The sequence below is a fragment of the Odontesthes bonariensis genome, chromosome 15 (assembly GCF_027942865.1).
Source record: "Odontesthes bonariensis isolate fOdoBon6 chromosome 15, fOdoBon6.hap1, whole genome shotgun sequence".
NCBI lineage: Eukaryota > Metazoa > Chordata > Actinopteri > Atheriniformes > Atherinopsidae > Odontesthes > Odontesthes bonariensis.
This window is the reverse complement of record NC_134520.1, coordinates 4,564,464-4,587,247: the sequence shown is the minus strand read 5'-3', so window position 1 is coordinate 4,587,247 and position 22,784 is coordinate 4,564,464. Positions and strand designations below refer to the sequence as shown.

General features: G+C 39.8%; 2 protein-coding genes across 7 annotated transcripts; one reads left to right on the top strand and one right to left on the bottom strand.

Annotated features, from left to right (window-relative positions):
* The first annotated feature begins 79 nt into the window (after nucleotides 1-79).
* Nucleotides 80-5,708, top strand: LOC142400119 (synapse-associated protein 1-like). 3 transcript variants are annotated; one of them, XM_075484760.1, is made up of 10 exons: nucleotides 84-390; nucleotides 512-630; nucleotides 717-783; nucleotides 1,438-1,514; nucleotides 1,609-1,748; nucleotides 1,862-1,983; nucleotides 2,203-2,255; nucleotides 2,360-2,501; nucleotides 2,587-2,744; nucleotides 5,576-5,708. In XM_075484760.1, exons 1-9 carry the CDS (start codon nucleotides 216-218, stop codon nucleotides 2,712-2,714), a joined length of 1,023 nt encoding a protein of 340 aa, XP_075340875.1. In that variant the 5' UTR covers nucleotides 84-215; the 3' UTR covers nucleotides 2,715-2,744; nucleotides 5,576-5,708. The 3 variants fall into 3 exon arrangements, with proteins under 3 accessions (XP_075340876.1, XP_075340875.1, XP_075340874.1); XM_075484761.1 differs by lacking the exon at nucleotides 5,576-5,708 and having other exon boundaries at nucleotides 80-117; nucleotides 2,587-3,411; XM_075484759.1 differs by lacking the exon at nucleotides 5,576-5,708 and having other exon boundaries at nucleotides 2,587-3,411.
* LOC142400120 (AP-1 complex subunit sigma-2) lies at nucleotides 3,834-21,664 on the bottom strand. Of its 4 annotated transcripts, XM_075484763.1 has the most exons (8): nucleotides 21,595-21,664; nucleotides 20,687-20,865; nucleotides 18,264-18,372; nucleotides 17,978-18,115; nucleotides 16,239-16,269; nucleotides 11,309-11,371; nucleotides 7,672-10,573; nucleotides 3,834-5,599 (listed from the first exon to the last, which is right to left on the bottom strand). In XM_075484763.1, the coding sequence occupies exons 2-6, from the start codon at nucleotides 20,863-20,865 to the stop codon at nucleotides 11,319-11,321; spliced, it is 510 nt and encodes a 169-aa protein (XP_075340878.1). In that variant the 5' UTR covers nucleotides 21,595-21,664; the 3' UTR covers nucleotides 3,834-5,599; nucleotides 7,672-10,573; nucleotides 11,309-11,318. The 4 variants fall into 4 exon arrangements, with proteins under 4 accessions (XP_075340878.1, XP_075340880.1, XP_075340879.1 ...); XM_075484765.1 differs by lacking the exons at nucleotides 11,309-11,371; nucleotides 16,239-16,269; XM_075484764.1 differs by lacking the exons at nucleotides 7,672-10,573; nucleotides 11,309-11,371; nucleotides 16,239-16,269.
* Between the last annotated feature and the right edge of the window lie 1,120 nt (nucleotides 21,665-22,784).

Sequence of the window (22,784 nt, the reverse complement as noted above, 5' to 3'; positions counted from 1 at the left end):
AAGAAGCCTTTTGAGTGGAACGCGTGCGTTTCCATGACAACTTTTTAACCTAAGGGTAGGCAATAGGATCAAATTCCACCGATTCGCGGAAGTTAGGGAGTTGGTAAACGTCACCAGGTAACAAACTATAAAAAAAATATCGACATATGAAACAATAATCACCATAAGAGGATCTCAAGGAGTTTATTTGACATTTTGGGGAAATTATTTAAAGTATGTTAAAGAACTGGGGGACCTGGCTTGGAATAGAGAGCGAAAATGGCCAAGTTGAAGAAGAGAGCAAGTCTGCCGTTGGTGGAAAGGAAGACAACAAACCGACAAATGTTTGTGAAAAGAAACAGGCTCCTCTTAAAGATACTCAGCTTTTAGAAAAAGCCAAGGGTTTCAGTGGTGAGTTTTGACAAAGCGCTGTAAGAGTTGTAAAGGTAGACTTTCCCGAATGTGCCCATTTCCCTTTGCCGGAAGATGAATTTAATTCCAGTGATGCTAATGATACCCGCTTTCTTTGTAGGTTACATGTATACTTTTGCCAGCAGTGCCTCTAAGAAACTATCTGACTCTGTTGTTGGAACAGCCCAAACCCTCAAGAAAAGCGTGGAGGAGGGGAAACTAAATGAAATTATTGATAAGGTAATAGCTTTTCCCTTCGTAGTTTAGTAAACCTTCTTTGTGCTAAATTATTTCGAAATGTTTGAGTAAATGTTTTCTTCCCTCAGACCATATTGGGTGATTTCCAGAAAGAGCAACAGAAGTTTGTGCAGGAAAAAAAGGCAAAAGAATTTGGCAAGTATCTCAAGAATATACCAACTATTTGTATACGAACACTGTTTCTATTGTAGCTCTTCACCAAAATGTACTCAAATAAGAGTTAGATATTGAAAATGGGCTTAAAGTGCAGATTCTAAACCTCAGTTTGAATCCATTTACATCTAAATTGAAGGAAGTATTTATCAATTAGGCCTCTTTGAATTTTTCAGACTGACTGGAGGGGAAAAAAATACGGAGAAGGCTCGTAATCCCAAGTGTACAACATGATCTGATCTGTAAAACACACGAAGGGAGTTTGATAGCATGGGGATGCATGGATCCCAACAGGCACTGGGCCACTAGTGTTTAATGATGATGCGATAGAAGCGTCCGGATGATTTCTCAAGTCAATAGGGGTGCACTGTCAACGCAGATGCGTCCAACTGTGGCAAAGTTATCAAGCATGCCAGACAACCCAAGAGTTTTTGAAAGTAACACCTTGCTGAAGACAAAACTAAGGGCGTAAAAAGACGGTCAAACAGACCCTGAAAAAGAGGGTTCGATACATTTAAAAAGCTGTCATTTCTAAACCTTTCATCCTCTTTCGATGTGAATATCTTCAAATTACATTTTGGTTGATAAGTAAAACATTTCTGGTCCTTTTTATACTTTTATACTTACTCCTTCTAGGTGCTGCTGTGCCACCATGGGTTGGTTATGATGATGAGGAGGAGACTTTACATGAGCAGATTGTGGCTCTCTCAGCTGTAAGTATCTTCATGAAAGCACAATCTTTAACCCAACTATGTCATTATATTGCCAAAGCAATTGAAGCTCGCATTTTATTTCGTATGATGGCAGGACAAAAGAAATTTTCTGCGAGACCCTCCTGCTGGTGTGCAGTTCCATTTCGACTTCGAGCAAACGTATCCGGTCGCCATGGTGATGCTGGAGGAGGACGAGCTCCTCAGGAAGATGCGCTTCCATCTGGTCCCCAAAGAGTGAGAACATTTGACTTGCATATTAACTTTGTTGCCCTGTGTTTTCGTCTTGTGCATCCCAGCAATAAGAGCGCGTTTATTGTTTCATTTCTAATTCGTGTTTTTCATTTTAGGGTGAAGGAGGAAATCTTCTGGAAGAATTACTTCTACCGTGTGTCTTTGATAAAACAGGCAGCTCAGCTCACTGCTCTGGTAGCACACCAGGCTGCCAAAACCGAAGCTCCTAATCAGAAAGGTGCAGTCAACTGAAACGCATTCAGTTCGGATAATTTCATCAGTATGCGTGTCTTTAATGTCTATATATCAGTCTAAAGTGTGACAAAAATTAAGAGTTCTCCTTAGCAACTCTGTGAGCACAGCGGTTTTGTGATTTTAATAAATATCACGTGGCTTGAAAGAGTATAAATATCACTACAAATACACCTGAAAGATGATGCCCTGTTTTTCTTTACAGATGCGGTTAAGCGTCAGTCAACCCCAGCCGTTCACAGTCTCAAATCAAACGAGGTAATCCAATTGCTTTCAGAGTATAACATGGCCAAGAAGTTTGCTTATTAAGCAGCGAGTGGACTACTTCTGACAATCTGACCTCCTTTTTGTGTCACATCAAGAATGAGGAGATCTCCACCAGTCCGCCGGCGGCCGAGTTCATCAGTGAGGCTTTTGGCTCGTGCACGATAAATAAGGACGAGCTATGCAAAGGAATGAAACAGCTGGTTTTGGACCAGAGGGAGCACCCAAACTCACAGCAGGGTAGGTGTTTGGGTTAACCTGGGTTATTATACGTTGGTGGACCAGTTTATTAGCGTTTAATTGGCTGGTTTTGTTCGTGTTGCAGAGGAGACTGCAGACTGGGAGAAAGAGTTACAGGAGGAGCTTCGGGAATACGACATCTTGGCTGATAGTGAGAACCATGATGAAAACTGGGACAGAGAGATTGAAGAGATGCTAAAGGAGGACAGTTAGAGTGATAACACAGACTCCCCCACCTTTAAGGTCAGAAACATTGCAGTGTTTTATTATAGGACTGGTTTCTGAAAATGAAGAGTTACCACAGGATATCATCAGTAAGTTTAAGCTTGGGAAACTGACTCAGCCATGTTTGTTAAAGAGCAGTTTGATGGTTTAATACTGTTAGCTCACATCAGCTGCTATGAGTTTCCGGTCAAACCAGACCAAGTAAGACTGTTACAGCAAAACCAGCGTTACCAGAGCTTCTCGAATGTGCAAAGCATTTGCTGCCTTTTCCTTCAAAGGTTACACGGGATCGTTGTCAAGGTACCTTTTAGACACAAAAAGCATCTTAACGAGTAAAAACCTGAGATAAAGAAAACAAAAAGTAAAAGCTGTTTGTGACGAATGGACTTTTATGTGCCTTTATCATCCTTCAGACATCAGCATGAATCAAAACCAGTGATATTTTCTTGGACTTCTGGAGGATTTCGTGCGACTAGTAAACCAATCAAATATATATATATATTTTTTTACTCTACAACGGCCTGAGCCAACTTTCTTTTTCTTTTTAAATATATACATGATAAAGCATGTTTTGATATCACTTTACTAAATGCTGTTAAGTATTACTGGATAGAATTAAGCTCAATGTAGCAACGGGCTGTGGGTCCCGTGTGTTTTATCAAAAATAAATCAACGAATGACTAAACATATTTCTGTTCTTTGTGTCCAAAAGCATGGCCTTCTCTGCAGATCTCGACTTGTAAATTCAGAGGAGACATGCCATTCCCAACAAGCTATTTTTGGGAGTTTATATCAGACTTGGCTCTGAAAGAAGGGTCTAATTCCCAAATAGTTTTTACTCTAATGCAAACTGCAGTACGTGTGTCATCATATTTTATTACATTCTGAATAAAAAAAATCCTTTCTCTCTGCTGCTTCTCTGCTTCATACACATCAATCTTGCATTTACGGAGCATTTCAAGAGGGAAAAAAAAGTTTAATCTGAACATCGTGTAACACTGTGTAACACATTTTCTTTTTCCATTAAACCTACAACACTACAGTTCACTCCTTCGAGTCATCGGTAAAGCATGAGGGAGAAAAGAGAGGAAACTCTCAGTTCTTGACTCTCTTTCTGCTCCACGAGGGCCCTTTATTGCTGAACATGACAAGAAAAGCACAACTTTTCCCCCTTATGTTGAACATAACTGTATATTTTACTTTATACACAATACAGACGGTCGTAAATTCTCTCAAGTCACATATCAGTTAAACAAGAAAATGCTCATATGAAGTTCTAGAAAAAGTGGGAATGGCAAGATTTACGTGTTTCAACATGTAAAAACAGGTCTGACACGTGATGCGGTATAGTGCAAGAAAACACAAAATACAGACACAAGTTAGTTTAAATGTATTCCTACAGTCCTGTGTGCAAGGTATTTAATGCTAAATATTTTAACAGGAATTTTTCCAATAAAGTGGCTTAAAGTGACAGTTTCAACACATGAAGAACATTGTAATTGCTCTTCGTCATGCAGGCTCATTTGAGCTCTTCTTTTGTTCACAGCGGTAAATAGGTGGCTACATACTACAGGATCAAACGTGGCCGCCACAGGCCAAAAAGGCTCGAGGCACATTATAAAACCCTTTCTGTGAATGAGTAACGCAGGTTTGTTCCTCAAGACTAACACTGATGATATTATTGTATTAAACGGTGATTCATAGTAAACACTATAGCCCCATTTTATTAATATCCAAATCATTCAGTCAAGCCTTATTAAGAGTAAGGTTAAAGCTGTATCAGTCTATGTTTTTTTCGGTTTGAATTTTTTAAATCAAACTAAAGTGTGTGAAGTTAAACGTAGGGGGCGGGGGAGCTCTGTCCAGCAGCAACCAGCTGTTTTCGAGCAGAAAAGCTTTGTGAGGCAGGTCAAAGAATCCTGATTCAAATGGAGCATCTATGATTCAGTTTAAATAAAAGATAAATAAGAGAGAGTCACAGTAGTAAACATTAAGGAAAAAGTAAACTTGCTGCCAACCAACGCAGTGTGTTTTCCTGCCACACTGCACTGGCATGAAAACACACCTGTCATAACACAGTTATATAGCCTCTTTTTTTCTTTTTTTTTTAAATATGGACATCGGTCAGTGGTTCAAGGCATTCAACAATTCAAGATCAACCAAACACCAAACAGTCCAAATATGCTGTAAGAGTTGGGCCTGTAAACTCATTTTTAAGCCACTTCGCAGTTGTACAAGTTCAGACTGCAGCGGTTCATTCCAGTGTAAGCACAGTGAGTGGATTTTAACTGATAAATATGTAAAACTGTAGTCCATCACTAAGTTCAGGATAATCACAATGAAATGTCAAAGGAATAAAAGGTGAGATGAAACATTGCTCTTTGGTTCTGTAATACTTTTGACTTCCCTTTATGATAGAGTCTGATCTGAAAGGTTGACCAACACACTTGAGATTCTGCCTTTAATTCGCAGATCAGCTGTGGTCACACTGAAATCAAGCAGAAATTCACTCAGTACAGCATCTTTGTGTCGAGTGGTGCAACACTAGATTTTGCGGTGCATTTCTGTCTCAGGAACGGTTGGTCACGTTCCTCACACTGAACAAACCGATAACTCAGCAGGACACGCGTAAAAAGTGCTACGTTGTCAATAAAAAAGTAGAAAAAAAACCTGAAACACTGATGCACAAGAAAACCATCTAAGTGTGTGAGTGTGTGTTTGTAACTGCGTTTTCTCAAAGGTGAACCGGAGTTTTCCGCTACATATGGCAGGGTAGCCGGCAGGGGAAGGGGTGTGGGGACAGTGGATTCTGATGAGGACAGCGTTTATGTGAGTCCAATTTCTTCCAGCACGCTGCGGGGGGTTTCCGCTTCCTGTGAGGGGAGAGAAGAACCACAGCACCAGTGAAGTGATCCGTGAGCCACACACCAACTACACTTCCAACTGTGCACACACGTACATGGGACACCACTTGCCTGCTCTTATGTCAACAAATTAAAGATGGCTTACATTTATATACATTTCATATATTGTTTGCATCCCCGTTTGTTCACCCACTTTGTCACTTTTGTCACTTTCAACAACGATACATTGGTAGTAAAGAGAAACCTTCAAAAAGTTGCATTAAAGGTAAAGTTTTTACATTTTTATTGAATCAAATTAAAGCACGTAAAAGAACAACCGGCTCATACTGAGCGACCCACTCAGTGATTTACTTAGTGATTTATAACACAATATTGACACTATGTTTAATATTGCGATTGATTCTGAAAAAAAGCTGTTAAAGCTACATAAATCACCTTTATATTCATATGCACTAGCAAAAAAAAAATATTCTGCATATATATATATTAATTATAATGATTATACATCCAATAAAACAAGATGAAAGAGTCAAACTCTTGACTGATTAAACAACTGGCCTGTACATTTTCTTGTCAATTTTAATATGCTTGATACAAAAGAAGGGAGTACTTTCCAAAACAGTCTAATTTATAGTATCTCCAAATTGTACATTTCGAATTATTTGCAAAAAAAAAAAAAAACCCAATTCATTAATTTATAATTGCTTGATTTGACTCTACCCCCCTTTCCTCATTCAGTGACTGGGATACCTGTGAAAATGGCCCTCCGGCCCACATCTCCACCCATCAGCTGAGTTTGCACTGCGAGCTGGCAGGTTTGCCCGGTTCCTTTCCCTTTCCAGCACATAGTTTCCAGAGCTCGTGGTGCAAGCTAGCAACTTTCTCACTGCCTCGCACAGAGTGCCATGGCTCCGTTTTCTCCATCTAGCCTGCGCTAACTTCTCTTCAGTTTCTCACATCGCATACAAATTAATTGTACAGCCCCACCCTGCAAGTATAAGATTGGTTGGTGCTGGTTCCTCCTCATAATGACCTTGCCTTTCTCAGACTTTCATTGGTGCTCTGCAGGAAACATCTTATAGACGTGTTAGAAGACCAAAAAACAACTCGATTTTTAGCAGAACTGGACTTTAAATTCATAACTGGCCACTCACATTTGTTGTGAATTGGTGAATTGAGTCGAGATGCTTCACTGCACTTACATCCTGGACAAGTTGACACCATCCTTTGAGGTTATTCTTTAAGCTTTCTAGCTGCTTTCAAGTCAAAGCCAGGGATGGCAACGTTGGAGCGTAGTGTTTGTTTCTTTGTTAAATGAGCAGTCATGACTAAATATACAAACAAACCAAAAGAAGATGACAAATTAAGTGTTTGAAACAGTTTTCGCTAAATTGTTAACAGGTATTTTGGTTTATCCACAGGCAGTCAACTATACTATACTAATACTAATTTTTCTCTAGTGTAGCTTTAAATCATTATTCTCACACCTCCGTGCATCATTGTAGAGACTATGCCTTCGCCCCCGAACTCCTGGCCACGTCCATGTTAAACATGCTCCTAAGAATCCATTCTTGATGATTCAGATTAGTGGTAATGACTCTTCTTTTTTTTTAAATTCCACCTGAACTATGTTTTTTGGCAATTTCTTTAGTTGGTGACTGATGTTTCTATACCTTTTCCTTTTTGAAATCTCACAATCGTAATTTTCTGTTGGAGCTATAACAATTGAGTGAGAACGCAGTGTCCTACCAAGTAAAATCTATCCCATGAAGAGAGATGTGGCCCATAGTCCAAAACATGATTTTCTGACAATGTTCATGAAATGCGATAAATAAGAAATCTGTTTTGTTTGACCCACTCTCACTTTGGAATATAATAATGAAGTCTTTGAAAGTATTTAGTTTCGATTGCTCACAAAAGAAAAATACTCTGCTGATTTATAAATAATGCTATCACTGTAATGCACTGCAGCTTTAAATGATATAATCTTCTGATATTCACAGAGGTGTACTTCTGTTGATTTTTGTCCCAGAAATCATGAGCACTGATGGTGTGTGGCAGAAAGAAGGAGAGGCACTTACTTTGGAATCCTAAAACAAGGTTCAGCACAAAGATAAAGAGAGGAGTTTCATCAGAGCAGTGAGACAGAAAGGAGAAAAACAACACATTTCTACACAATAGCTTCTTTAGAGCGAGTGTATGTTTTCAGTGGGGGAAAAAAAAACTCAACGACCCTGAAACATCACTAATCCTATTCACCTTTTTCTTGTTTTCCTTAAATGAGGAATTCCTTACCGGCTCTTATGGAGGCCGAACGTCTTAATCTGCAAAGCAAATTAGTCTCGACACAATCGGTTTGCGTCTGACACAGATGAACACAGCTGCAGCAAAGGTCAGCCTGCATTCAGCAGTCGCTACATGGCAAGGAAACGTCATAGACTCAGGGAGAGACAGGCGGTATAAAAGGAAGACACCGGTGAGCTTAAAGCTCAAATAATTGTCAAACATTTATTTCTTCTTTCTAGTGCTAAATGTATCATTCAGATTATTAGGATGGTTCATTGCTGCCACTCATCTTTATTAGGACACAGATGAAAAAGAACAATCACATAGAAAGTTTTTTAGTGCTTAGTCTGTGCGCCTTCTTGATTGATAAAAGACTCGTAAGGTTAATTATTTAGATTAATTTCACCTGTATGTTACATTGATATGGCAAAAAAGATGCCTCAATCTGTGCAAAGTGCAAAAATAATTTAGCGTAATCCCACTTATACCACTTACCTTAAGAAAAAACATGCAATCACAGTCTGCGCAAGTTTCAACAGCAAAGTTAGCAACTCGGTGAAGTAACAGAAAGTGATTTAAAAACTACTGGGACCTTTAGTGTTTGCTATAGTCCGAGTACAGGTTTGTTTTTCATTTTCAAGCTCTTATCATGATTCCCAGAAATCATATCAAGGACAGGTCAAAGACAACTGATACAAAGTTAGAAAAAAACCAAAAAACAAATGTGAGCAATCAAGAAAAGACATGGTGAAGGAACAGAAAGCAAATGACGTGGCTGACAAAAGCATGACCTGTGAGGCCACCAATCCAAAGCTCCTTTTGGGTATTACCAGAAGTAACTAAAGGTCAAAGATTCACACGATCGTATTCTGCTTTTCAAATATTTCATTTTTGAGTAAAAAAAAAATACTGGGGTCTTGAAAGCATTTTGTGCAGATAAACACAGACCCTCTTGTGCAACTGCACTACAACCTCTGCAACAGGGGGCAGACTCTCCCCACACAGCGAGGGGCAGTAGCACAGGTGAACAGACAAAGAAATGGGCATTTCTGTCATATAACATCCATCCTGAATAAAAAGCACTGATCTAATATGTCGTATTCAATCAGAAATATGTGGTTCAAACTAGAGGCCTTTAATCATGTGCCATCCTGACCCAAAAGTGTTGCCCAATGCCAGGATTTTGGAAGAGGCAGTACAGAATGGAGTACAGACTTTATTTAAGCCAAAGAAAAAGTAAATGTAATTCATTTCCACTTACTAAATCTCCTCTCAGCTTTAAGCTCCCCGTTAGAGGCAAAGAGAGGCAGCGAAAGTTTTGGAGGTTTTAAAAAAGAAGATGGAACTCTTCTTTGTTTAAAATAAATGTCAAACATCCCATTTTGAGCCATGGCAAACACATGATGCAAACCTGCTACAATCCCTGGTAAAAGCTGTGGAATCACCGCACTTTGAGGATGTGCATTCAGCTTTTTTATTTTGTAATGAAATAAGTTAATTCAAAACAAATATGACAAAAGGCAATGTGTTTAATAGCTGAACTTTCTAGCTTTGCAAAACACACTTACAAAAGAAAAGGGTTTTAGGAATTTTCCCTCAGAATGTTTAATCGGGTGTTGCCTCCTGACAGTCAGCGACTGCTTCTCTTCAGCCCACTATAGCCTCCCTCTCTTCCGTTTAGATGTTAGTGATGGCTTACATTTGGCTTTTCTGGATGTAAATCCCATTATCTTCCGCTGGTTTCATGTAGTTCGGTCACAGACACTGATTCCCGTTTCTGCCCATTTGTTTTTCATCCCAGTTTTTCTGTTTTCAGGCCTGATGCTCGCTGAGTTATTTGTCCCGAAGCTTTGGCGTCTCCCTGGGTTGGCTTGTATCTTTCCCTTTTACAACCTCCCCAATCCCTTCCAGTTGAATTATCGTGTTTTATAATCCTTCCCATTGTTTCCACTGACAGCTCTCTTGTTTGGGGCCATGTTTTCTGCCAATCAGCCAGGTGCAACAGCTCATTAAACTCGGGAAGCTTTCTTTTTTAACTGCAGACTCATTTGCATATTTAGACTTGTGCAGGTTTTTGTTTTAAGAGAGCGAATTCCAGCAGATTTCAGAGCTTTTTATACAACTGAGTTATCCCTGTTCCATTTAGTCTCTACTCCATCTGAAATTAAAACAAAACTTCAGCTATTAAATCATCTCATTAAATCATTTTGTGCCTGAAGCTGAATGAATATCCTCCAACTGTGGTGACTCCATCATTTTTTCCAGGGGTAGAACTTAACTGTGATAATATTAACGAGACGTTTAGCTGTTTAAATGATACATAATTCAGTAGACCAATGACAGGCATGTAACAATACATCGTCATGAATTGTACAATGACTCATTCAACAGTGAGTAATGTTTTCATGTCCCAGTAAAAAGGACACTGAGCTTCTTGTCTGTGTCTATCAGAACATTTTGCCAAATCCAGGCTAAATATCCTCGCTTCCTTTCATTTCTGGTAGTTCTAAGATTACGTTGGACAATAGTATTGTTACATTGTCAAACCAATGACAATGTCAGGTGCTCAGAGGGCAGAAAGAAAGGTGCCAAGCACTGAGGCGCTCAGCATGCAGGGTGGATAGCAGCAGCAGCAGCAGCAGCAGCAGCGATGGCAGCCAATCAGTACACAGGCACATTAAAGTACTCATGACGGGGCTGGGGAAGAGAAATGCAAACAGCTTAGAAGACGACGTGGCATGGGGTTCACACACTTCACCCACAGGACATGCAGGACAACAGAGCAGCAGGCAAGAGACAACATTTCAAGACATACTATGCTCTCTTTTTCCGTTTCCTCAGGCAAGAAATAGTCTTGTTAGATTTATATATATTATTTTATAACATATCAATTTGAGGCTGGAGATGGAAAGCTTAGCTGAAGGAGTGAAAATTGGAAAGCCTGAGTGGTAAGCTTTGCCTAATTTGGAAATAGGTACTCACGCTTCAGTGAGGGAGCAAAAGGAAATATAGTAAAATCCAAAAGTGTGAACCACTTACTTTTAAACTGTGCACTGACTCATTGTCACACTCACACTTCAATTGATCTAACTCTGGGTATATCAATGTGTTGTGCAAACACGACCTAAATGTATAACGCATATAAAAAAAACACTCAATAGAGGACAGTAGTGTGGATTAAAATGTAAACATTTAAAACGCAAACAAAGACAAACTTAGACAGACTCTGTTTTAAACACAATCATGTCCCGTCAGCTGTACAGAGACTACTTCTATGAACAGGAGACCGTGATAACCGCCTCACGAAACAAGAGCTGAGCTACACACAGACTGATACACCGCATACAGAAATGTATAGACACAACAAAAACACTCAGACTACAGGGCTCTAGTGGTACAGACAGCCTAAAACCACAGACACAAAGTATTCACCTTAGCGGGCCTAATTCTGGAAAAGACCAGAGGATTCTGTGGCCATATTTGGGACCATCACACCTGTGAGGCAAACAGTTTCATAAGCACAAACAGAATGATGCACAGCCTGTCGACTCCCACCAAGTCCGACAACCTGCGACAGTACTACACTTCTACAGGATGAGCTGAGGGAGCCGGAGGTTTTACTGTGCGCCACCTCAACAACTCCACCCAGTTCACGGGGACGTCTCTCACGCAGAGCTGAGCTGCGAGGCTTCATTATTCCAAAAGAAGATCTGCTCACTGGAACCAAAGTAATGGACAGCCTTTAAGTATTTCATTAAAGGCTTATCAAAATAGCTTCCCCTAAATCCTCTGTGGAATGTTTTCTGGATAGTTAGTGCACTGTGCACCTACTAATACTCAAAAATCTGTTCTAAAGCCCCCGGATTGCCTGTTTTACTTTTTTTTCTCCCCCAACTGCACAGTGTTTGGAATGCACCAACCTCAAATTGTATTATGTCAAAGTAATATACTTTCTATTCTTAACATAATAATCACTGCATGGATTTTGCTCATCTTGTGCACCCCCCATTATAACACAGTGGTGTTTTAAAAGTTCCAGCTGCGTAGCCTAATTACCAAATTACACAGTCAAGGACTCTGCAGAGTTAAATTGGCTCTCCACTCCAGCACCAGAAGCATTTTTGTGGATGGATCTGATTGCTGTTCTGATTCTAACAACAACAATATTAAGAGGAGGCACCACAATAAAAACAATGATTGTGCTCCTTTTTTTTTTTGGTCCACAAATGATTCAGGTTTTCTTTTTCCTGTCGATTTAATTTCCTCTTTGTTAATCGGGTCATGGAAATTAGAAAATTAGAAAACCGACAAATAAAAGGATCAACTGAACTCTCCCTCCCTTCGCATGGTGGAGCTACACGGTTCCGAACACAGCAAGGAGCCGCCTTGTTGCACCGGGTAACCTTGAAAACACACCCCATCCTGCAGCTGCAAAACTCACCAAATGGGTAAAAATCCTATTTCCAGACAGGTTGAGAAGTCCCTCCCCCCCAATATGACTTTAAATCTTTAATTTGTTAATTAGTTTGAACTTTTATTTTACAGACACAAGTACAAAGGAAATCATTTCATGGCCCATCTTCATTATGTTTAAAAAGCATAAAACACATGTAGTACTCGATGCCGGTAAAATGTTCTAAACAAGCTGAGGCAGAGCCAAGTTTACCATTGTGTTGCATCACCCTTCCTTTTAATTACACTGTTCAATCACTCAGAAACTGAGGATGTTAATCAACGGAGTTTTGGGAGAGGAGTCTGCATCTACGCTTGCTGAATACAAGATTTCAGCTGCTCAACAGGTTTTGGAATTCAATCTTCCTAATGTGCCATACGTTTTCAGTAGAAGACGGTCTCACGTAAGTAGTGTCGAATGAGGTGTGGCACCGTCCTGCTGAAACCACAGACCTCTTTGGACAAAAAAGTTTCCTCAAAGGCAGCACCCGTCTCTCCAAAATTCTAATATAAGCTCTGCATCTATGGCACAGTCTGTGGGAGGTACCCATGCCATTACACTGTGAGAAACAGCGGCAGACTGCGCTGGGTGGCAGTGGTTTACCGATCTCATGCAGTGCCATTAGAGGGCTTGAAGGTCACGCACATCTAACTGTAGTTTTTCTTTGACCTCACACAGATTTCCCAAAACTCCATGAATCTTTTACCAGTATGATCCATTGTGTATGCTGAAAGACCAAGATTCATTACAATTTTACATAGGAGAATTTGTTTTTTTTCCTCACACAAAGTGGGGAGCCATGACTCATCCTTGCTTGGAAAGACTAAGTGGTGGACGCTTCTGTTTTTATACCCAATCCTGAAATCTCACCTGTCATCAGTTAATTGCCGATTGTAGAATATTTAACAACTTATTTATTACTTATTCATTCCATAAGCTTTACTTTCATTCTCTGTGTGTCACCAAATGTATTTTGAGTGTGTTGCGGCGTTCTAAAGACAACGAAGCACGTCTACAGGAAAGTAGAAAAATTAAAAAGGGACCAAAGCTTTACTTTTTTAATTTTTTCTTAAAATGTTAATCCCACTGAAATAGTACAAAATCAAGCTGTGTATGTCAGGTTATTTATTCCCAATAAAGTTGCTCTCATTTACGTATTTTCTTACCGTTACTTTTGTCAGACGGCTAAACGCGTGAGAAACTTAGACAGAAAATCAGCCCCTTTAAGACAACGTGCGATCATTTAAGGGATTTCCAGAGCGTCCCTCTGCTCTAATAAAATCCAGATTTTATAACCAGAGCGTCATCTGAATTCAGCTGTAAGCTACATGTACCATGATCTCCCACAGGGAAAGTTTTAGGCGGCAGAATGTCTTGAATGTTTATTCACACATTTCCACAGCGTTGTGCCGTCGGACGTACTTAGGTTAATAACTCAACTCCGCTCCTGTGCACGTATACTGTGACGAGGTCGGTGTGCCAATTATATGGCACAGTTTAGCTATAACCGGAGCTCGACTTAACCGTGCATGTAACCATGGTAACTTGGAGTAATTTTCTTTGTACTCGTGTCTGTTTAATGATGGAAAGTCAGCAGGTTTTGAGACACAGATCGAGACTCGATTGTCTTTTTTTTCCATGTTCTCACGGAGTAAGAAATGAACATTTCATTTATCACATTGGCATTAGAGATTTTTGGAGTAAAAATGATTATTTTGGATCAGATACCATCAAGTGTAAAAGAGAAGAATAAATATAAAGTAGAAAAAAAAAGTGTCAAATACAGTTTCTAACTTAGTGATATTGTTCAGAAATTAGCAATCGGAGCAATTTCATTCATTGCTGTTAGTATAACAGGCTGGTCACAACACAGGCAGCATAGCCCTTTCGCTCTAAATTACTCCTCAAAAATGATAGATTTTTGCAGATAATCATGTGCATCAATGATAAAGAAAACAAAAAAATTCTGATTTTCTGTAAATATCTAATCAATAAGCAAAAGCAAGGTCACCAACAGCTCTGGTGAAGCTGAAAAGCGTAGGACTGTGCTGCCCGTTAGTGAGTGTTTTCAGGCATGTCTTAAACAATCAAGTTTGAGGTCATGCCCACTATGACCCTTCCAGTGTGTCATGTTTGTTTCACTCAGAGTTATGGGACAGTCAGACTAACAAAGGTACATGCAGGTAGAAGTTCACAGCACGCAGAGCTAGAAAACCCATGCTGACTGACTGCACCAGTCCACTTGTTACCAATTGCCTGGATGAAGGCATGGATAGAGTCAAGGACCTTTACAAGATCTCCTCATTCGGCAAACTTCCCCAGTCTTCATTCTGGCTCTAGAAATACAGAATTGAGCCAATCAGATACCCTTTTCTCTCTTCCCCTCAGTGTAAGCTTGGCTTGGCCTACTCGAGGTTTTCAAGTCAGAGAACATCTTGTCACTCCAAACACTCAAAAAGAAAAAAAACAAAACACACTTAGAGCTTACCATAACCATTTTATGGCCACAGCACAGTATGTTGTCTACAGTCTGGGTACTTGATGGTCCAACTGACTGTAAATCAATGAACAGCTTCACAGTTGGTTCCAAGACATTATGGACTTGTCTGGGCAGCTACTTTACAGCTGACAATGATGGACCTCACTAAGATTTCCTAATACTTCCCATCTTTATTCCCCATTCTTCTTCACTAAAACTTTGAGCCAATTTAAATTCCCAGGTGGGCTTCAACTTGGCTGCCCAATCCTGAGTAATCTTACACATGATGAAGATGGATTGGTCAAACATAAAAAAAGCAGAACAGTTATCTTTGTTAATTCATATACCGTTCATCGTGGTGACTTCTGGCAGAACTTTTAGCATTTTGCTTTATAGAGCCTTACTTACTTCCTGACATATTTGTAAGGTTTTGTGCCTGCCAGAAATACTAACTTGTGAAGATCGGCAGCCTAGTTTCTCTACAAATAACAGTGCTTTTCTCCAGTGGATGTTCACGGGTTGCTTTTTTTATTTCCCTTCCCAGAACTAATTTGCTGTGGCCTTTTGGAGAACTAGCTGACTGAAAATGTTGTGCAAATAAATGCAGCTAACTCATCAGCCTGACTGATCAGACCTATGGCACCCTTAAGTATGCATTTTACATATTCACTTCATCAGTGAGGTTCTTGGGGCCACTGTGGGCTGCGTACCTGAGAATCTACAACCAATCACTTTTCAGTGATTTGAAAGATTTAAAAAGAAAAACAGTCTAACCGAACCTCTACTATCATATATCTTGTTGATGTCTGATAACAGGGCAAAGACATCCAATATGTAATATGTTTAAGTTTTTTTTTTCTTAAATACAGCATCACATTAAAAGCCAAACTTGGCAGATATATTCCCATTTACTTAAGCTGAAAAGCAGCTTTAATGATATTCAAGTCAAGGACAGTAGCATTTGTGTGCTCTCAGCAATGCAGACAATCACACTTTGTTTCTAGGCTGCAACGTGAGCTCTGCTCTCTTCCACCTACAGTATGAACCGGGTCTGACGGAGCGCTGAAGACTGAAATGTAACTTTCTCCTGAGAACAAAATGACTCCCGTTAACGTTAACCCATTTAGACCCGAGGCACTCTGTAAACAGGAGAACGGGTATACTCACATGTTGCCTTGAAGAGAGACTGGTTAGTACCTAGAATAAACAGGTACCTCAAGAGATATGAGGGTTGCTATAAGGATAGTATTAGGCAGAAAAACACACTGGCAACTTCAACATTCATGGCGTACTTCAGTCACTTGAAATATTGCCGTTGCTGGTGTGTTCTCTCTGCTGGCTCTCAGCATTGTGTTGGGGATTCTACAGTCTATCTAAAGCTACTGAGCTAAAACTACAGCACGGTTTATTTGGAGTCTGACAAACTGTACCTGCAAACAGACGCGTCTGAAAGTCTATATTCTGCAAATCACAGGAGTGAAGAATACACAAGCAAATAGAGAACAATGTGTCAGCAGCAATCAAGATAAGAGATCAAAGCAAACTACATGCAAAACACACATAGTACCGTGAGGAGCGTGACAAGAAACAAAAAAAAATAACACGAGAAAATGCATAAGAAAGCAGTCCTCACTCCCCCTCCACCCACTACGGCGAGCTGAAGTGAAAAACAGTGAGACAGAAACTCTATATACGCGGCGGGTAAGGCAACTCTAGTGAAGGTTAAAAGTAGCAAGGTCCAAATTTCTTAATTTTCTTTTCTTATTGGGAAGGAAGTACAGTGAAATTCAACAGACAACCCTAAAAAAAACACACCATTTATGATCCACATCAAAAACATTGGAGGAGCAACACAGATCTGAACTTCTCTCCCAACTTGGAGCAACATTTACAATTATGTACGAACATGTCACCAAAAAAAAAAAAAAAAAAAGTCACCCTCTTTCAGTTCTAAGGTTATTATACATCATGTTGAGATGATGTATAGCAGGCCTTAAAATGAGCTAAATACAGCCGGAGTTACATACACATGGTGTATTACAGCGTATAATTATTAATTCAACAAAGATTAACACAACGTGCAGAAGCAGTGTGTGAAAAACTATGTATACTCCATGATTCCGTAGTTTGTGAAAGCAGCTTTAGCTTCAAAAACTTGTAGTAATCATTTTCTGTGTGATGTTATCAGCCTCTTTCGTCAAATAATTTTTCTTTACATGGTAGGTTTCCTACAGTTAATTGAGGTTTGTGGGATTTGTTAATGCAGAACCCAAATAAACGGTCCCATCATAGCATTTCAACCAGGTTGAGGTCCGGACTTTGACTGGACCACTGCATCTCCTAGATACTTTTCTTTTGCAGTCGGTAGATCTGCTGCTACATTTAGGACCAAAATAATAATTTAAAAAAAAACCTAGAACTGAAAGGAGGTGTACTTTCTTTTTTCACACGAACGTATATCATTTTCAGTATCTGACTCCATCTTTGACTTACTTTGCTGTGAGAACAAAGTTCAGTGCAACCATTTATGATTCAATCCCAATATATTGCTCTCACCACTCACAGGCCATTTTCTCAGGTGTATCAGGGTTTTCCATCTTTTCTGTGGATTTTCTTTTAAAAAGGTGAAAAATGAATGGAGCAAATACGGTAGAGCTGGATTTATGGCCTATCCAAACGGAATGTCTAGTAGCACCTGCACACACTTTTCTGATGTTGAATGGTAGGTGTGTGCGTGACGCTCATTGTACATCGTTTCGGCCGCCTGGGGAACCGAGCGGCGCTTGGGATCGTTTCTCCTGGAAGTGGAACTACAAATGTGTGCAAATTTCTCAGATTCTTCTTAAAAAGAGTCTTCAGCCTTTGTATTAACTATGAACATATTTGATATGTCTCTCAGTGGATTTCCATCTATCCATTCATTCATTCATTTCCTATACCATTTTCACTTTGCACTTCAAGTCTACTTTGGACTTCCTGGAAAACTTTCCAAAGAGGGTTCCCTCTACAAATAAGAAGGTGTTTTTTTTAACATATTCACTGTCTACGGTATTGAATACAATTTAAAGGAAAGAGAGGGGCAGATTACAGATTATTGGAAAAATAGAGAAAATTCCACAGAAGTACGAACAGACTATCATTTAAACATTGAATTTGTTAAACATCTCACCTCCTGCAGCAGGTCGGCCTGCTCAATGGCCTTCAGCACATTCTTTTTTGACGTCTCCTGAGCCTCCCCACCCAGCAAGAACTCATCCAGAATAAAATAGGCCTTCTCAAAGTTGAATATGATGTCAAGCTCACAAACCTGTTAAACAAAGATTTAACAATCTCACTTCTTACAGTATTTTTGAGTCCAAGTTCAACAGATGGCAAACATACGGAAAAGTAAACATATCATGGTTGCACGTAATATAAAACTAGGGAAAACTGGGGTCCAGAAAGCACAAACGCACACTGCCAAAGTATTTATCCAGCAGCTCTACATATCTGTGGATGATCTCCAGCGTGATGAGCTCGTTGTCCTGGTCCTCTATGGCACAGCAGAAGTACAGGCTGGCATATCTGCAACACAACAGCAAGCCAACCAACTTCAGCTCGACAAGCCAACAAACTGCAACGTCAACCAGAAAAAAGAATGCAAGAAAAGTCTACTTTACGGGTCACTTATACGGGAACCTTGTGTGAAATTTATATCGTCTCCTTTCCCACTTAGATGGTGCTGAGAAAGCACTTCAAAGTTATTAACAAGACGTCGGTTTACTGTGTGAACTGCATGGCGTTCATTTAAAAGCCAGGAGCTAGATGGAGAATGCTGAATCAGTTGAGGCCCATTCTGCCATGGTTCTTTATCCCTGATAATCCCAAAGGCACTCTTTAAGCATGTGATGATTGGCTAATAAAGGAGTTGGTCAGTTGATCCTTTGTTGCCAGAAGAGCGTCTGGGCAAAAAAGTACTGCAAATTAGATTTTCGACCAACAAGCATTTAGGACTTTCCCACATTTCAAACAGACAGAATGGCGGCTTTTTGCTGGTACTGGACTCATTTGATCCTGAAACTTTCTTCATGGTCCATGTCACAATTGTGTGCGGTTTGTGCTAATGAGTGCAATACAGAGCCAAGCTCAGGAAACACAAAAGGCTCAGTTGGGTTGTTCAACTGCCTGTGATACGCAGAAGTGAGGAAGCATTTTTTAAATTGTGGCTGACTCATGCCAGTGTGCGTGGCTGTAGGAAGTTTGAAACAAGAGCAGAGTCAATGTAGTGCAGGTTCTCAGAATAATATGCATCTTTTTGTTGCCTTTGGCAGCTTGAAGGTACAATCAGACATTGTTCCAATGAATCAATTGGTCTTTGATAAAAATCTGTTTTTTTGCATAGTGTTGCCTTTGACTTAAGGCTGAAAGCTCAGAGGCTTCCTCAGTGCAAAACATCAACCAAATCAGCAGAAAACATTAGCAACACTGCCAATAAATGCAGCTTTTACTGTGATCGTGGCTCAATTTTGACACATCAGATGGGTTCCAATTTGCATCAGAAGAATTTTGATCGCTAAAGTACCCAGGCTTTTATTAAGTGGCCTGTAAATAAGCAATCAAACAAAAAGAGGTGGCCTAATTGAATCGCTTTAAATTGTTGGGATTATACACAGGAGATTGTCCATTGTTTAGTTTCACATTTTCCTTATTCAAGCAATCCAACAATCAACACCAAGCTCTTTCTCCACTTTGTGGACTAAGGCTCAGGTGTACATATCAACCATGGAAAAAAAAAAAATCTGTGTCGCTGTCTTTCTCTGTGGAATAAAAGATGCTTAAAGGACAAGACCGTTTTTTTGACATTGGGCCCTTGATTTCACATTATAACATGATGTTCTACTCACCCCTGCTTGTTGTTGAACATTTGGAGCTGTTCCGAAGATATTCGCGAGGCGTCTGGCTGCTCTCTTGAGATATTCGGCCATGAAACGGTTTCCTATGGGCAACGTTATACAGGCACAAACTACGCTGTTTATAATTTATTAATTACTGTACACTAGCACTGATAACGTGGAGGTGCGTCGCTTACTTAAAAAAATCCGGGTTACTGTAATTTTGAATTTTTGTCGTAAAGTGGGTGTTACTGACGTCATCGTCGTGCTACTGCCACAGACAGCCCACAGACCTGCTGCCTATTTATTCATTCGGCTAAAATTCAAAATTACAGTAACCCGGATTTTTTTATGTAAGCGACGCACCTCCACGTTATCAGTGCTAGTGTACAGTAATTAATAAATTATAAACAGCATAGTTTGTGCCTGTATAACATTGCCCATAGGAAACCGTTTCATGGCCGAATATCTCAAGAGAGCAGCCAGACGCCTCTCGAATATCTTCGGAACAGCTCCAAATTACCAACAACAAGCAGGGGTGAGTAGAACATCATGTTATAATGTGAAATCAAGGGCCCAATGTCAAAAAACGGTCTTGTCCTTTAAATCTGCAACAGTGTGAGCAGCCCTAATCACTTTTTAATAACACTTAATAGCCTTACCTTAATAGAATCCAATAAGTGCCCACTCAATGTTTTATTGTCTAAAATTCTGTAGAAGGTAAACAAACCCATGTCTTATTCAGCACCCCAAGTCCCTGTTTTCGTCTCTCCCTGTCGGGTCACCCTGGGTTCACCAATAGTTTACATGCTTTGTCTGTTGGCACGGCAACAGGACACAATGAGGAAAAATTAATACCTGTTCTAATTGTAGTCTGAGGGCCACAACGACTCCCCAAGTGAACCATGTATATGAATGATAGGTCTGCGAATTGCCCAGGAGAGCGAGAGAATGTTCCGTTTTGTGAGCGCACAGCCAGAAAACGTTCATGTCCATTTACTACCCACCTCTTGTATACAACCTTTAGGTCTCTCCACTCCAGAAAGCTGCACATTTTTGGCTTCCGAGCCAGGACGGTCTGCACCAGCTCTCTGGTGATCTTCTTTTTCTCCTTATCAGACAAAGGCACGTACCATTTCTGAAGCCTGAGCTTGCCTTGTCGACTAAACAGAAGCATGAACTGCATCTGAAATGAAAAGATGACAAAAAAAACAAAAAAAACAGAGGTGTGACTGAAATGATGAGGGGAAGCAGTGGGCGGTTAGAGACAGCTGCATGAAAGAGACAAAAAGCTTTCAGAAGAGCGAATAATAAGACTTCCTAACGGAAGAATGATGCAGCCAATCTTTTTTTTTTTTTTACAACTTAAGCCAAATAAAATACATAATAACAGTTACCCATGTCAAATTTGACTGAATTAGATCAAGCAATCTCATAAAGCGTTTGGCAAAAGAACAGCCCTTGCTGAATTAAAGTAATAAAAGCTGTCAGTAGGTCAAGAAGTTGCCCTTCATATGTGCTCTGCTTCCATTTGTTTAAGATTAACGGCACACTGTCTCACATTCTATCTGAACAGATTAGCAGAAACAACATATTCTTTTTAATCTTAAATCGTCACATTATACTGACACAAATCATATGACACTGTAATATTTTATTGTCAGTTATTCTGACCATTAATAAATAATAATAACGCTTAATTAGACAAAAAAAAAAAAAAAAAAAAAAAAATCCCATTGCAACCATCTGAACCGCTATCAACACACTGTAACGGAAGTACCGTTAACACCGTAATTCAGTGATTAGCATTAGCATTCTTTGCCACCCCCTGGGCTTGTTTGGAAAGGGAAATGTCAACAGGTTTAAAGCACATATTTTTACAAAAGCCAAATAAGATATTATCTAAACTACTTACCTTGAATAATAACAACACTGTATTCCCCTCTGAAGAAATGAGCTGCCCAATACTAGTAACACCCTGTAACACGGCCAGTTGAAATCAAGCATTTTATTGGTTACCGAGGCGTTCCTGACAATTTCCATTGGTTCACATACTTTGATAATCCCCGCCTTTTTGACGCTTTAACTCATTGGCTTAAATATTATTGGCTGTTATAGCCAGCAATCACACCACAAGGTTACGCCTATTTAAAACTTCTCACAAGCATAACTTGAATGTTCAATACATAGACATATAAAATATATATATAATACATATGTCTATGGCTAAATAAAGGAAAAACCAGGAAGAGTCTGGCTTTTTCCCTTCGAGGAGGGAGAGATTTGAATCTTAGAGAAGAGGAAAGTTCTTCTCTTCTTCTTCTTTTTATTTTTTACTTTTATTTTTATAACATTAAGAATATTATATGAACTAAGTTACTTTCAGTAATTTAGCAACAGGCACTCCAACTGTTTCAGAAAATGGCTGAGTAATCTTTGTGTGACTGATAAAGTTTGGTTAAGGTTTGAAATTTTTACCTTCTTTGGCATAAAAAAAAAAGAAAAAAAAATTGCTGGAAGTGAACTCACACTTGCCCGCGTCCTTTCTCATTTAGGAAAAGACGTCCCTCCTCTGTGGAAGTCAGACACACTGATCACCCAGCTGACGTCAGGGCTTTAGGGTTGGCACGCTTACTCACTAAATGGCTGACGAGCTCATGCTTAGAAGTAAACCGATGCCAGAGCACAGCTGATTGTGCCAGTGTTTAGCCTCAAAAGCCTCCCAAATTCATCTAGGACGATTTTCTCTTGTTCCCTCTCAAGACAGTAACTTCAGGTTGAGAAAAGCCAGAGGACTCAGCTTGCACCTGTTGACCATAGCATCAAATCTGGACAAAAAGAAACTGCCAAAGATTGAAAAACATTCCCAACAGTGGCTCTAAAAGCCAAGACTCAAACATCCTGCAGGGTAATGAGATGCAGCAACACTCAGTCTCTTGTGTGAGAGGGTCGTATGGACCTGAAATGCATCACTGCTATCAAGAGTCACTTTTGACTGTTCAGGTGATGGCATTTACAGAAGTACAGGTGCAGTACAATAGAGCTGTCTAAGGGTCACTAAAGAGTCTTAGATAAGGCCATGACAGGCCAGTGGATTACAGTAAT

What these genes read in the sequence shown, in the direction of transcription:
- LOC142400119 (XM_075484760.1), top strand. Translation starts at nt 216, where the DNA reads ATGTTAAAGAACTGGGGGACCTGGCTTGGAATAGAGAGCGAAAATGGC. An exon ending in AGATTGTGGCTCTCTCAGCT is followed by an intron (nt 1,515 to 1,608) that starts GTAAGTATCTTC and finishes GTATGATGGCAG; the next exon opens with GACAAAAGAAATTTTCTGCG. An exon ending in ACAGTCTCAAATCAAACGAG is followed by an intron (nt 2,256 to 2,359) that starts GTAATCCAATTG and finishes TGTCACATCAAG; the next exon opens with AATGAGGAGATCTCCACCAG.
- LOC142400120 (XM_075484762.1), bottom strand. Translation starts at nt 20,865, where the DNA reads ATGCAGTTCATGCTTCTGTTTAGTCGACAAGGCAAGCTCAGGCTTCAG. An exon ending in TGGATAAATACTTTGGCAGT is followed by an intron (nt 18,116 to 18,263) that starts GTGCGTTTGTGC and finishes TTTGTTTAACAG; the next exon opens with GTTTGTGAGCTTGACATCAT. An exon ending in AGGCCGACCTGCTGCAGGAG is followed by an intron (nt 16,270 to 17,977) that starts GTGAGATGTTTA and finishes TGTGATTTGCAG; the next exon opens with AATATAGACTTTCAGACGCG.